The sequence below is a fragment of the Pinus tabuliformis genome, chromosome 9 (genome assembly GCF_031772625.1).
Source record: "Pinus tabuliformis cultivar Carrire ecotype Pingquan chromosome 9, CPIR1, whole genome shotgun sequence".
Classification (NCBI taxonomy): Eukaryota; Viridiplantae; Streptophyta; class Pinopsida; order Pinales; family Pinaceae; genus Pinus; species Pinus tabuliformis.
This window is the reverse complement of record NC_142307.1, coordinates 1,282,783,577-1,282,796,237: the sequence shown is the minus strand read 5'-3', so window position 1 is coordinate 1,282,796,237 and position 12,661 is coordinate 1,282,783,577. Positions and strand designations below refer to the sequence as shown.

Here is a 12,661-nt window from a genome sequence, read left to right as displayed (position 1 = left end):
CATGCACACCTTGATCATTTATGATGTAACCCATATATTGGACCTAACTCATGCCAAAGGTGCATTTCTCCAAGTTGGCACACAACTTTTGTTGTCGTGGGGTTTGAAGGACCTGTCGAATGTGTTGCAAGTGGTCTTTCCAACTCTTGTTGAAGATGAGGATGTCATTTAGATAAAAACCCACGAACGAGTTGGTGAAGAACTGCAAGATTTCCCCTATTAGCCTCATAAAAGTAGTAGGGGAATTTTTCAACCTAGAGGACATGACCAAACATTCAAAAAGGCCTTCCTTGTATTTGAAGGTGGTCTTCCATACATATGTGGGCTCTGTTAGGACCTGGTAATAGTCATAGTTCAGATCAATCTTACTGAAATACTTGGCCCCCTTGAGCTGGTCCAAAAGGTCATCAATCCATGGGACTGGATACCTGTTCATGATAGTCATTTTGTTGAGTGCTCAATAATCAATACAGAGCCTCCAGGTCCCATGCTTCTTCTATACAAGTACAATCGGGCTCCCACAGGGTTGGGAACTTGGTTGGATGTGCCCTTTTCGCAACAACTCTTAGATCTGATGCTTGATCTCTTCATTTTCCATAATGGAGCGACGATATATCATCCTATTGGGTAGAGGTTCTCTAGGAGTCATATTTATCGAATACTTGACCTGAAAGTGTAAGGATACCCCTCTGGGTGAGGAGAAAATGTCTCTGTAATCTTCCATGACCTTATCCACCTGTTATTTTCTGTGTGGAGGAGTCCTTCCTGGGGGCCCATGGACGTGGCCATGATCTTCCACTTAATTTGACAACAAATAAGAAAGAAAACAAATTTCTTGGTCTGGGAGATGATATTACTTTATTACTTAGCAGAGATCAAAGAGATGGCAGTAGGCAAGGCTACCTTCGTGTCCTGTATAACTTATTGCCCAAAGTAATAGTAACAATGTGAGGCTTAGACTCATACACAACATGATGTTTCCACAAGTATGCTTGGCCTAATAATACATCACAAACTTCAATAGGAACAAAATCACACAATACCTCATCCATTAAGGGCTTGATGTTGTATGGAAGGCAACATTGTTGGCTGACGTGGAGATCTCGTCCTTGGTGAAACCACCCGATGGTGTACGGATGCAAGTGTGGTGTAGTTGGCAGGCCCAACCTCTTCACGACCTCTGTTGAAATGAGGTTCTTTTGGATCATGATTTCGACAATGAACTGCACTAGAGACCCCTTCACCCACATATAGGAGTGGAAGAGGCACTCCCTTGCCTATGGATCTCCGGGCTCATTCTTCTAGATTTCGGTGGTGGAAATGGTGGAATTAGGCTTCACATCAATAATATGCTTCTCTTTCTCATTCCCCTTGTTAGGTTTTGACCCAGAGTTGGAACATGCATCTGAATCTGAAGCCTTTAGCTCAGCCAACAGTGACTGCTTGGCTTAACAATCACTCGTGTTGTGAGTGGGGCTCTTATGGAACTCACACCACTTACCTATGTCCTTATTTGTCTTCATGGTGCTGTTCTTTGCTTGTGAATTTAGTGGGTTATCCTGGGTCACCTCACCTTGGATTTTTCCTTTGTTTTGCGGTTTGGGTGCACTTTTCCCTTACTTTGGATTCGTAGATCCAAAGTCTCGCTTCTTCTATTTGAATTTATGTTTGACCTTGAAAACGTATCAGTAGGCAATGCCAAGCAAAGAGATATCCAAGAACTCCATCTCATCTTGAATGTATCTGTGTAGACATCCATGGTACTTGAGTACCATATGCCGCTTAGAATCCTTGATACCCAACTTCGTGCAAAGGGTATGAAAAGTATTTGTGAACTTCGACACATCTTGGTCCCTTCTCTACTGCAATGTGGTCCACTTTATGTACTTATCTTTGTAGCTACCAATAGCGTAATATTGTTCCTTGATGGCATCTTAGAAAGAATTCCAAGTGGGTGCAGTTGAAAACAACGAGGGCTTCCTCCACGAGTGGTTCACTCAATGAACCTCTGACATATCATGTGCATTCATGACATACTAAACAATACCCTTAATTTGACTACATATTGGAAAATGCCTCTAAAATTCACATTATTTAACCTCTTACCAATACGAACCCAATACACCTTTCCAATTCAAAAAACCCCTAATTTCACTAGATATTGTAGGTATCTATTTTTTCATTAACATTTTTTATACCCCTATATATATTTTCATTAACTTTGAGCTCCATTTTTTATTCCTGCTAATATAAAAATCCTTTACCCCCATTTATATGCTCAATATATATATATATATATATATATATATATATATATAAACAATTTAATTTAATTTTATTATTTTGATTTTTTTTGTTAAATCTATTTTATTTTTTTTAAACATTTTTTAGCTATTTTTATTTAAAAATTTATGTCAATTATTATTTTTGGAAAAAAAACTTCAAATGTTATCATCTTTAGACATAAAATTTATAAAATTTTCATAAAATTTGTTATTTTGTCTACTTTTTTTATTCACTTTTTAATAAAAATATTTTATTTAACATATCATTTCTAGCGACAAAGTCTCATTATACGTAGTTTTAAAATTATATCTATGTGCAAAATGTGTATTTTTTTAACTGTTTAAAATTATTATTATTTTAGTGACAATTATTTTTATGTTTATTGAAGTATTAATTAATGATATAAATATATATAAAATCTTAACCTCAAAATATTAATTTTATTATCTTTTTAACTTTGAAAAAAAAATTAAAGAAAACATTGCAAAAAAAAAACAAAATACAAAAACTTGAAAAGCTCTTAAAAAACAAATGTCTTAGCATGAAAACAAGAAGAGGAATAAGACAACTTGAAAAATGGTTAAATAACTAACATTTAAAAAAAAATGGGCATGCTTAGGACATAAGAAAATTTAAAGTGACAAAAATATGCGCTGCAAAAAAAAGGTTAACGCTGCATCAACGCTTTTCAAAATCTGCATGAAAAACACCAACATTTAAAAAAAAATATCCATACCTAATTACTAAGAAAATTGTAAAAAATAAGCCAAAAAAAAGGTTGATGTTGCATCAACAATTTTCAAAATAGGCATGAAAATCACTTACATTCAAAAAAATGTACATGCCTAATACATAAGAAAATTTAAAGTGTAAAAAATCTGCGCAAAAAAAAAAAAAAAAGGTTGATGTTGCATCAACACTTTTGAAAATCAACATGAAAATTATGATTGTTTGCGACCACTAAATAAATGAGAACTCTACTCTAAAAAACAAGAACTCGGTACACTTCTTGTTAAATTGGTAACTTTGTTAAAAGTTGACTTTAGAATAAGATATTGTTGATATTGGTAATAAAGAAAGACAAAACTTTACTTTTCTATCTTTATATCCTATGGATACATTTATATGATATATTCACACTAGGTTGCATTTATTATCGTTAATACATTATTACACCACTGCACTATTTCATTACAACATTTAATACGCTAATATATTAGTAAATATTTGTATTAATACATTGATTGTATTAAATAATTTTTCATTATTTCAAGCCATGATAATCTAATTTTCATTTTATGTTTTAGTTCACACTTTATTTAATGTTTTTTTTGTTTAAAGATATTTTTCATAAATATCTTTATTAATTTTTTTTATTTCCTCACAATTCTAGACATTACAGAGTTTTCAAGACTTTTTGTTGTGTGTGTTTTTTTTTTATCTCACTGCATGAAAGAGTATCTTACACACATTCAAAACATGGTTAGTACTAGCCATTTCTTTGATAAAACACTTTAAGAGTTATCTAAGATGAAGAGATTTGTGTGACAATTATATTATATTTATGAAAGAGATGCTGGAAGGAAACTTATGAGAGCATGGTTTCATAAGCAGTTTAGTCATTCCATAACAATGGATCTTAATTGGTATCATCTTTATCACTAGTGTGGTTGCATTTTAGAATATAATATTTTATTTTTACCATACAAGAGATTTTTATCACTTATGTCATTTGAATACTGAATTTCATATATTCATCACTTGTGTCATTTGAATATCTAACATTTGAATATCTATTACTTTTATGTTTTATATATTAAAATTGATGAATTTATTACTTGTGTGATTTGAATATTACATTTCATGGATTTAAAACTTTAAACATGTATTTGATGACAATGCAATATTAAATTCAGCTCAATTCTTTTTTCCCTTTGTTATTTACTCAATATCACATTAAATATGAACTCAATATCACATTAAATATCATGAAACTGCCATGAAAGCAAGTGTTGACACAATGCTTGAAAAAAATAAAAGCTATCGCCATATTGTAATAAACAAACAAATGTCGCATTGTGATAAATGCCAATAATAGACATCACATTTTGATGAAAGAATAATAATTTGAAAATCACATTAAAATACTTACTTTGCAATGTCATTTTCCAAATAAAATTCTAGAAACATATTATAAAAAAGACATCACAATGAGATAAAAGACATCCAACGCTACATGTGACAAATAAATCTTGTCATTGAAATGGTATAACAAATACAGGTGAAAATACAATAAGAACATAATATAAATTTGTATTAAATAAACACAAATACTGAAATTGGTTTAACAAATATTATTGGAAATACAAGAAAAAATTAAAAAATTGTCATGAAATTGACAAAAATAATAAAAATAATGATAAACACTTACCTTATCTCAAAAAATAACAAATAGACCCGTCATGGTCAACCTATTTACAACCATAATTACCATTGTGACCTTTAGTCAACCCATTTAGAACCATGATTAGCATTGTAACCTTTGGTTAACTAAGGTCCATCTTCATTTTCATAATCGAACATTGCGAACCATGATTGACAATGGTCAACCATAAGCAACCATAATTAGTAATAATCTTTTTTAAACAATTAAAAACATGATCAATCAATTGCCTATATTTAACTATAATAAACCAACATCAACCATGATCACCATGGTCAAACAGGGTCACCAAGTTAAACATGGTCATCCATGGTCACATTTAGTCCACCATGGTCAACATTAATGTAACAAACATCAACATTAATGTAACATAAATACATTATTACATTAATGGTTGACTATAGTCAACTTGAGTCAACCATGGTCAAACTTAATCAATTGTCTTCAACCTTGATTAACCTCATCAACCCTCTTCAACCATGGTCAACACTCTACAACCATTTTTAACCATAATCACCAAATATAAACCACAGTCAATCATAATTTATGAATCACTCCAAGCAATTAGACAATCAACTAACACAATCACATTAATATACTTGAACAATCAACTAACACAATCACTTTAATAAATACAGTTTATCTAAACCAATAAAAATCTGCTAATAAACAATACAATTTTTCTATATTTTTGTAGAGAGTCGTCTAACGAGGAGGAGGAATTGGCCGGATGGTCAAAAGTCGCCAAAGTCCGGGTAAAAAAATTTCAAAAAATCTTGTCGATGTACTATTTGAATCGTGTTTTTGATGGTGGAAATGGATTCAGTGCCATCAAAAACTTTTAAAACACCTAAAATTTTGAAGTTTAACAACTATAACTTTGATTTACAAAAATCCTTGCGGATTTTTTCTAAATATCACTGGAATTTCCATAACTTTCGGAGCAACTCCTCCGCCTCGTTAGACCACACATTTTTGTAGTTGTCATTGGAGTTGTCTATAATGCGACTTTTTGGAGATTCCGATGACTGAATCCGGCGGAAGAAATTGAGGTTAAATCTTGATTTGTTGCAGTTAAAACAGTTTTTTAATTGCATATTTGGATTCAGCACCCTGAAAAACCCCTGGGATGCTTTGATTGTGCAGAAATTAGCTATCAAACTTGCGATTCCAATAAATTGCTGCCGGATTTTGACCGGAAAAACCCACCAGAAAAGCTTCCAAAAAATAGACAATTACGTTGTGGAGTTGTCTATCATCATTATTGGATACTGAAAATCACTCATGTATCTTTATTTATTTATTTATTTATATATATATATATTTATTTATTTTATATATATATATATATATACACAAATATTACACTGCATACAGAAAAACAAATAAAATATGAAATGCAAGATCCGGTGATGAATTTGACTACCGATTTCCCTTATTGAATGCACATGCCTGGCAAGCCTATGATTTTTCATAAAATATAATCCTGCTGTTTCATCGCTATGGGAGGATTGGGCGAGGATTTTGCATGCTTAAATAAGCAGTGACTTAGGGAGTCCGTCTGCGTCCAGAGAAAACATATTGACACTACTGTATATACAGGAATGCTCTGCCGTAAATATGTTCAGCGGCTATTTTGCAGTTTGCAAATGATTCAAACAACAGCTTTGTCTCTTAGTCTGTTTCATTCCTGAACTTAACTTATATACATTACAGATTCTTGGAATATCTTTTACGAATCTGATGGACAAGAGATCAACTATTTCACCTCTTTTCTGCCAATCAAATTTCAGGATAGTCTCAGAATCTACAATAAACTTGACAACCACAAACAGGTCCAGGTCCTCTGCCTCGTCCGGAAATATTCTACTCTGCCACACCAATACTCTATACTCTAAAGACAGGCGTTTGAAAAGGCTGCCTGAAACGTCTGCAAATCTTCAGTCGAGCTTCCAGTGGCAGGCTGGATCAGTTGTAACTAAATCCTTGCAATTCAAAAAGCTACCATGTGTGAGGGACATGACTACTGGTGTTCCTAATTCTATTCTGGTTTGTGCACATGCACTCGGGAACAGGGTAAGCCACCACATCACGCCCTGCTTTAGTCGTTCTGAAAACAGGTTGCCCCAGAGATTGGTTATGCAGATCCCTAACAATGTCGTTAAAGTCTTCTTCAGCCAATGTTTCGTCAAGAAAGTGTGGGAGCATCTTTCTTTTGTTGGGAGTTATGTGCTTTCTGTGGCCTGCGTATGCCCTGTGGCCCTGTTGCACATTCATCATATACCTCAATCAATTTCATGACGCAACTATGGATGGAATATGTAATAGAATTCTAAAGATGACAGTACCTGAATCGCACGGCCCATGTTTCCTCCATGTGATGCCATGAAAACATCGCTGTCAAGTGCCACAATGTAATCGATTGCAGCAAGAAGCGATGCTTTGTTGGTCAGAGGTTCGAGCTCGCCTGGCAACGCCAGGCTTTGTTTGTTGTAAATATTAGGGAAGTGTTTGATCAGAGGCTCCAGGGCCTTCTTTCCTCCTAACGGTTCTCCGCCCGCCCAGTATATGCTTCCATTTTTTGGCGCTCCCAGCGCTTTAAGAAGCCTGGTGCAAGTTTGATGATGGATGATAGGGGTATAGTGAACAAATTTGTAATGCTTAAAAGAAGAGAAGAACAGAAGGGATTAAAAGAGAAGGAAATAACCTGACGATTTCCATGGCGTTAAGAGGACAGAGACCTGCAAGCTTGCGCTCTGTATAAGTCATAGTGGATCTTGATGTGAGGAGCGCTGGATGGCTTCTCCGCTCTTGCTGGATGATTTGGTCGTACTCTGGACCCAAGCTGGGAAGGCATCCGGTTCTAACCCACACATCTTTCTCCAGCCGTAAATGGAGAGCTATGTAAGGACCCTGTTTCCACATTCTGTTCGCCAGTCTATTCCCCAGTGCTTGAATTGGTGCTGCAAATCTTAAGGCGTGGAAGGCGACCTGTAACACAAACACACGATACTGTATTAACAAACCTTCTCGCGTCTCCAATACCTGCGGATTGCGAAGAAAGAGGGCAATTCACAGCAAAATTGACCTTGCAGCGGAGTTTCTGAAGATCGGAAGGAAGATCCTTGGAAAGTCTCGAATCCAATCCTCGAAGAATCAGAACTCTTTCTTTGTTCAACTATCATGTATAGATCATGGTCAGTTTTCAATTTCATTTGGGAAAAATTTAAACGCACTGTACACTAAATGAGCTTCAAAGAATTGGAATAAATTAAGCGCTTACCACTCTGAGGTACCGAGATCGAATCCAGCGGGGGCTAACGTGAAGAGGAGTTATCTTCTCCTCCCCGGGCCTCGACATCAAATGAGTGGAAGGCAGCGAAGAAACGACTGTGACATCATCTTTAAGAATTTTCTTGAAATGTTCGACGTCAAAGATATCTGAGAACTCACTGTATTGAAAAAGTAAAAATGGCATTTAGCACAGAGCGCCAGTCTAAATGAAGGCGACGGCATTGCATGGAATTTTTATATGCATAATCGGAATTAATGAATCACCTGTCGTCCTCCCAAACTGCATTGACTTGCAGAATGGGAATAACCAGAGCCGCCTCCAGAATTCTGGCAATCACAACCGCGTCGATGATCTGATTGCGCTGCTGATTGAGACCACCCGAGACGACCACCATCAAATACCTACGCCTTCCCTTCAGAATTCCTAGCGACGCCCGCCTGTACTCCCTACTGAACTCAATACACGGCTTGTAACCTAAATTTTCGGGTTGAGCCCAGAAACGCTTCTCCTCCTCTGTTACATTCGGGGATAATTCATGCGGAGGTAGCAGGGATGGCGCCATCGAAGTGGACCGGGCAATATCCATGTTCGCTGGCAAGCTGCACGCAGAATCCGTGCAAGCGTTATCGGGTCGCCAAGTGGCAGCGAGTTGAATTATGGTAACGCAAGCACAGAACGCCATGAGATAGATGAGCCAAAAGCTTGAATTACGAAGTGCGTGATGGTGTGCTTGCCTGAGGCCTTTCCTGGGCCATATGAGATGCCCGTTCACAGACGTTGCAGAAACAGAACTTACCATTTCCGCCGGAATCGATATTTAAGACTTTTTGCTCTGCTTCGCCATCGATAAAAATTTTTGGGGGCAACACAGAGGAACTTGGTAGCTCGCCTGAAGCTGATGAGGGGTTACCCCTCATAAATCTCTCGGGTCTATGGTCAGTTTTCTTATTTTTAAATTCTATTTGGATTACAATCAGAGGATTTGAATCTTGAATCTCTGAATCTCTATACTTCGATCACCAATTTAACAGTCCTTTAATCACCAATTAAACTGCCCTGAAACTTCGCCATTGACAATTATTGATGCTGTGATTGTTCCTGAGATTCTTTACAATTGCAGTGATTATTGATGCTGTGATTGTTTCTGAGATTCTTTACAATTGCAGTGATGGTTATTCAGGCTTCTGCAAGAATTGATTGTAGAGGGCAGTCAGGTTAGTCGGAGATTTTAGAATACAATGCAAAATGAGTGAAATAAAAGGGGCTATTTCCTTTCCGGCAAAGGAAACATGATTCTGCTTCCATACGCGTTTAGGAAATTACTGCAACGTTCGCGGGCATGCGGAGGTTGCCGAAAGCGATCGACTCCACAGGCTGTCACACAAATGAATTCACTTGAGATTTCAATTGTATGTCGGCTTCTTCCTCTTCTGGTCACAAATCACAAACCTTCGGAGTCACCGTGATGTGACACGTCATCGAGTTGACAAAGCGAGCATCTACTGAGAGCGTGCCTCATAGGACCAGAAATCACAAACCTTCAGAGCCTCCGTGATGTGACACGTCATCGAGTTGAAAAAGCGAGAACCAGCAGTCACAAAACTTCGGAACCTCTGTGATGTGACACGTCATCAAATAATTCATGTCAACCTACAAAATTTGTAAACCTATAATTTTTACTTAAAAACATGCCTTAACGATATTCTCTCTCATCAACTGTTTTAGTGTCAATGATGACAAATATAATATTCTAACAAATTTATCACCCTGACTTTTAACTCTCAATGAACACAATTCTCTCATCAACTATTTTACCCTCACCAGACAGATAAATATTACATTACCTATTAACACCCTAATTTTTAGTCAGACTTACATTATTTATGAATATGATATATTTTAACAAAGTTTAATGATTTAAATAGAGATGATGGTTGGAATATGTTATGAATTTTTTGGTTTCTATATAGGTATTTGCATTTAATATTAATTTTCTTTTAATTAAAAAATAATAATAAATAAATAAATCTCTCCATTTTGATTGTTTTGTTTTAATTTTAGTCTCATTTTATTATTATTTTTGTTATAAGATCTTGACTCATTAATCAGGTCTTGACCCCTCTCTCTCTCTCTATATATATATTAATTTTTTTAATAATTTATTATAAATTATAATATTATTATTCTTAAACTAGTCATTATAAATATTATTTTATGTTAATAATTATTATTAAAATATTAATAAATAAATAATAATAATTTTCCCTTTCCTTTTGATTGTTTTGTTTTAATTTTAGTCTCCTTTCATTATTAATTTTGTTATAGGATTTTGACTTATTAATCTGACTCCTATTTATTTATTTTATTTTATGTTATTTTTATATTTTTTTACTTTGTTTTTTGTATTTGGTTCATTTGGATGGTTTGCTTCTTATTAATGTTTACATTTTTTATCTTTCTTTATTATTATTATTATTTTAATCTTAATTATTATTATAAATTATAATATTATTATTCTTAAATTAGTCATTATATTAGTCGTTATAAGAATATTATTTGATTTTAATAATCATTATTAAAATAATATTATTTTTAAACTAGTCATTATGTTCACAGTTATAGGAATATTATAATTATTAAAATATTAATTTTCATAAACTAGCCATTATATATTTTCATAAACTAGCCATTATATGATCTTTTGGTCTCTACATTGCCCTCTATTTAAGCATGTGCCATGATTTGCATCTTCATGTGGTTCTGATGATAAACCACACTAGCCAGTTCTTTTCTCCTAAGTGTTTTCTACCGAAAAGACTCTTCTTAATGTAATATGGATCACAAAAGCCTGAATTCAAAAACTATGTATTTTTTAATTAACTTTAAAAATTTATTAAAATAAGAAAATAAAAAAATGCATCATTCATTCACACTATTAAGTAGTGAATTAAGCATTGATCCAAATGAAAAATGACATCAATCCATGGTATTCATCCACCCATATTATTCATGCACCCATGGTATTGTAAGTGGCATCCACCCATGGTATTCATTCACCTATGATACTGTGACATTTACACATAGTTCATTTTCTTTTTGGCATTGCAATTTTTCAAATCTTGGGGTCCTCCCCAAAATCGATTTCAATTTTTTTCAATATCTGGATCAAGTATATATATAATAGATAACCCATGTCTCGCTGGCTCAACCATTTATTATATTTATATTTATTAATTCACTGTGGATATTTTTTTTGAATTAGAGTTATTTTTATTTATTTATATATTTAAATGAGATTAATTTTTGAGGCGTACACATTTTTAGTGTAAACGCTGGAGGAAAAGTTAACGATTAAAGTGCTTTGTCTTTGATGTGTACAGACTGGGTGATATGAACTCGTTCTCCAGAGATAACGAGCTGTCGATGCTAAACATGAGCTCGCTCTCGGTGATACATACAAATTGGCTCTCGGTAATACGAACTCGCTGAGCGACCAAGTATATATATGAACTCAGTGATATGACTTCGCTTTGCAGTGGTACGAACTTGCTCTACGGCCAAATATTATACTATTATAAACGCAAATGCGCTTTGCACTCTTTTTGTGGTGATTCTATAATGCATATAAGCCTAGAAGGTTCTCACCAATTTTAAACGAAGGTTCTTTTTGGTGATCTGTGCGGTGATGATCTCTGCAATGCATATAAACTTCGAAGGTTCTCATTAATTTTAATCTAAAGTTCTCTGTGATGCATATAAAATTTGGTCAACGGTTTCCATAAATTTTCCATGTTATCATTCTCATGTGCGGCAGCATATCATAATCCTTTTGTGGGCACATTACACTTATTGGCATATAAAAACATCTATAAACCATGCGGTGCGAATGTAATTAACTCTGCATCTCGGTGCTCTTGGATCTCTCTGCTTTCGCCGTGGCCTTATTGATTTTGTCAATCTCTCGGTGTTTCTGTGACTCGCTTATAAACAATTCACCTTCTGTTGAGGATAAGTGCTCTCTCTTTGTGGCCTCGATGATTTTATCAATCTCTCGGTGGTTTTACAGTTCGCCTTCTGTTGAGGATCGCTTATAAACGGTTCGCCTTGTATCTTTGTTCAAGTTTTTTTGTGGATCCTGGAGGGAGTCTTTCTGCGGCTTTGTTTGATGCAAGTTAATGGGCCTCCTCAATCATTTCAGGTGCACCCATTCCTCTCTCTCTTCTTTCTTTTTATTAAATTATATTTGGTAAAATATGAGTACTTCTCCCTATATTTCTTAACCTAGAGGCCAAGCAAAATTACATTAGGGATTCTCTATGAACACATTGATTATTTAAAACAACAAAGAAAAGAAAGAGAAAAACAGTATAAACACTAATTGTCCACAATGCTTACAGAACATAAAGCTGAATTATCCACAATGCTTAGCAATAACTACAAATCATTAGAAGATAAAATCACAACTTTCGAGACTGAAATTCAAAAAATGAAAGATAGGATGCAAGATTTAGAACACGAAAAACAATCAATGGCCAAAGAAAATCGCACCTTGAGAGATGAGATTAAAGCTCTAAAAGTAAAACTAGATGATAACTCAGCCCAACGAATCAACTTGATGTCAAACCCATAAAATAAGA

General features: G+C 34.6%; 1 protein-coding gene across 1 annotated transcript; it reads right to left on the bottom strand.

The window, feature by feature from the left end:
- Positions 1–6,730: 6,730 nt before the first annotated feature.
- LOC149153249 (O-fucosyltransferase 20-like) lies at positions 6,731–8,823 on the bottom strand. Its single transcript, XM_089443754.1, has 6 exons — positions 8,288–8,823; positions 8,013–8,181; positions 7,818–7,907; positions 7,437–7,720; positions 7,078–7,336; positions 6,731–6,991 (listed from the first exon to the last, which is right to left on the bottom strand). Exons 1-6 carry the CDS (start codon positions 8,821–8,823, stop codon positions 6,731–6,733), a joined length of 1,599 nt encoding a protein of 532 aa, XP_089299880.1.
- Between the last annotated feature and the right edge of the window lie 3,838 nt (positions 8,824–12,661).

What these genes read in the sequence shown, in the direction of transcription:
- LOC149153249 (XM_089443754.1), bottom strand. Translation starts at nt 8,823, where the DNA reads ATGGTAAGTTCTGTTTCTGCAACGTCTGTGAACGGGCATCTCATATGG. An exon ending in GCAGTTTGGGAGGACGACAG is followed by an intron (nt 8,182 to 8,287) that starts GTGATTCATTAA and finishes TTTTCAATACAG; the next exon opens with TGAGTTCTCAGATATCTTTG. An exon ending in AACGCCATGGAAATCGTCAG is followed by an intron (nt 7,337 to 7,436) that starts GTTATTTCCTTC and finishes AACTTGCACCAG; the next exon opens with GCTTCTTAAAGCGCTGGGAG.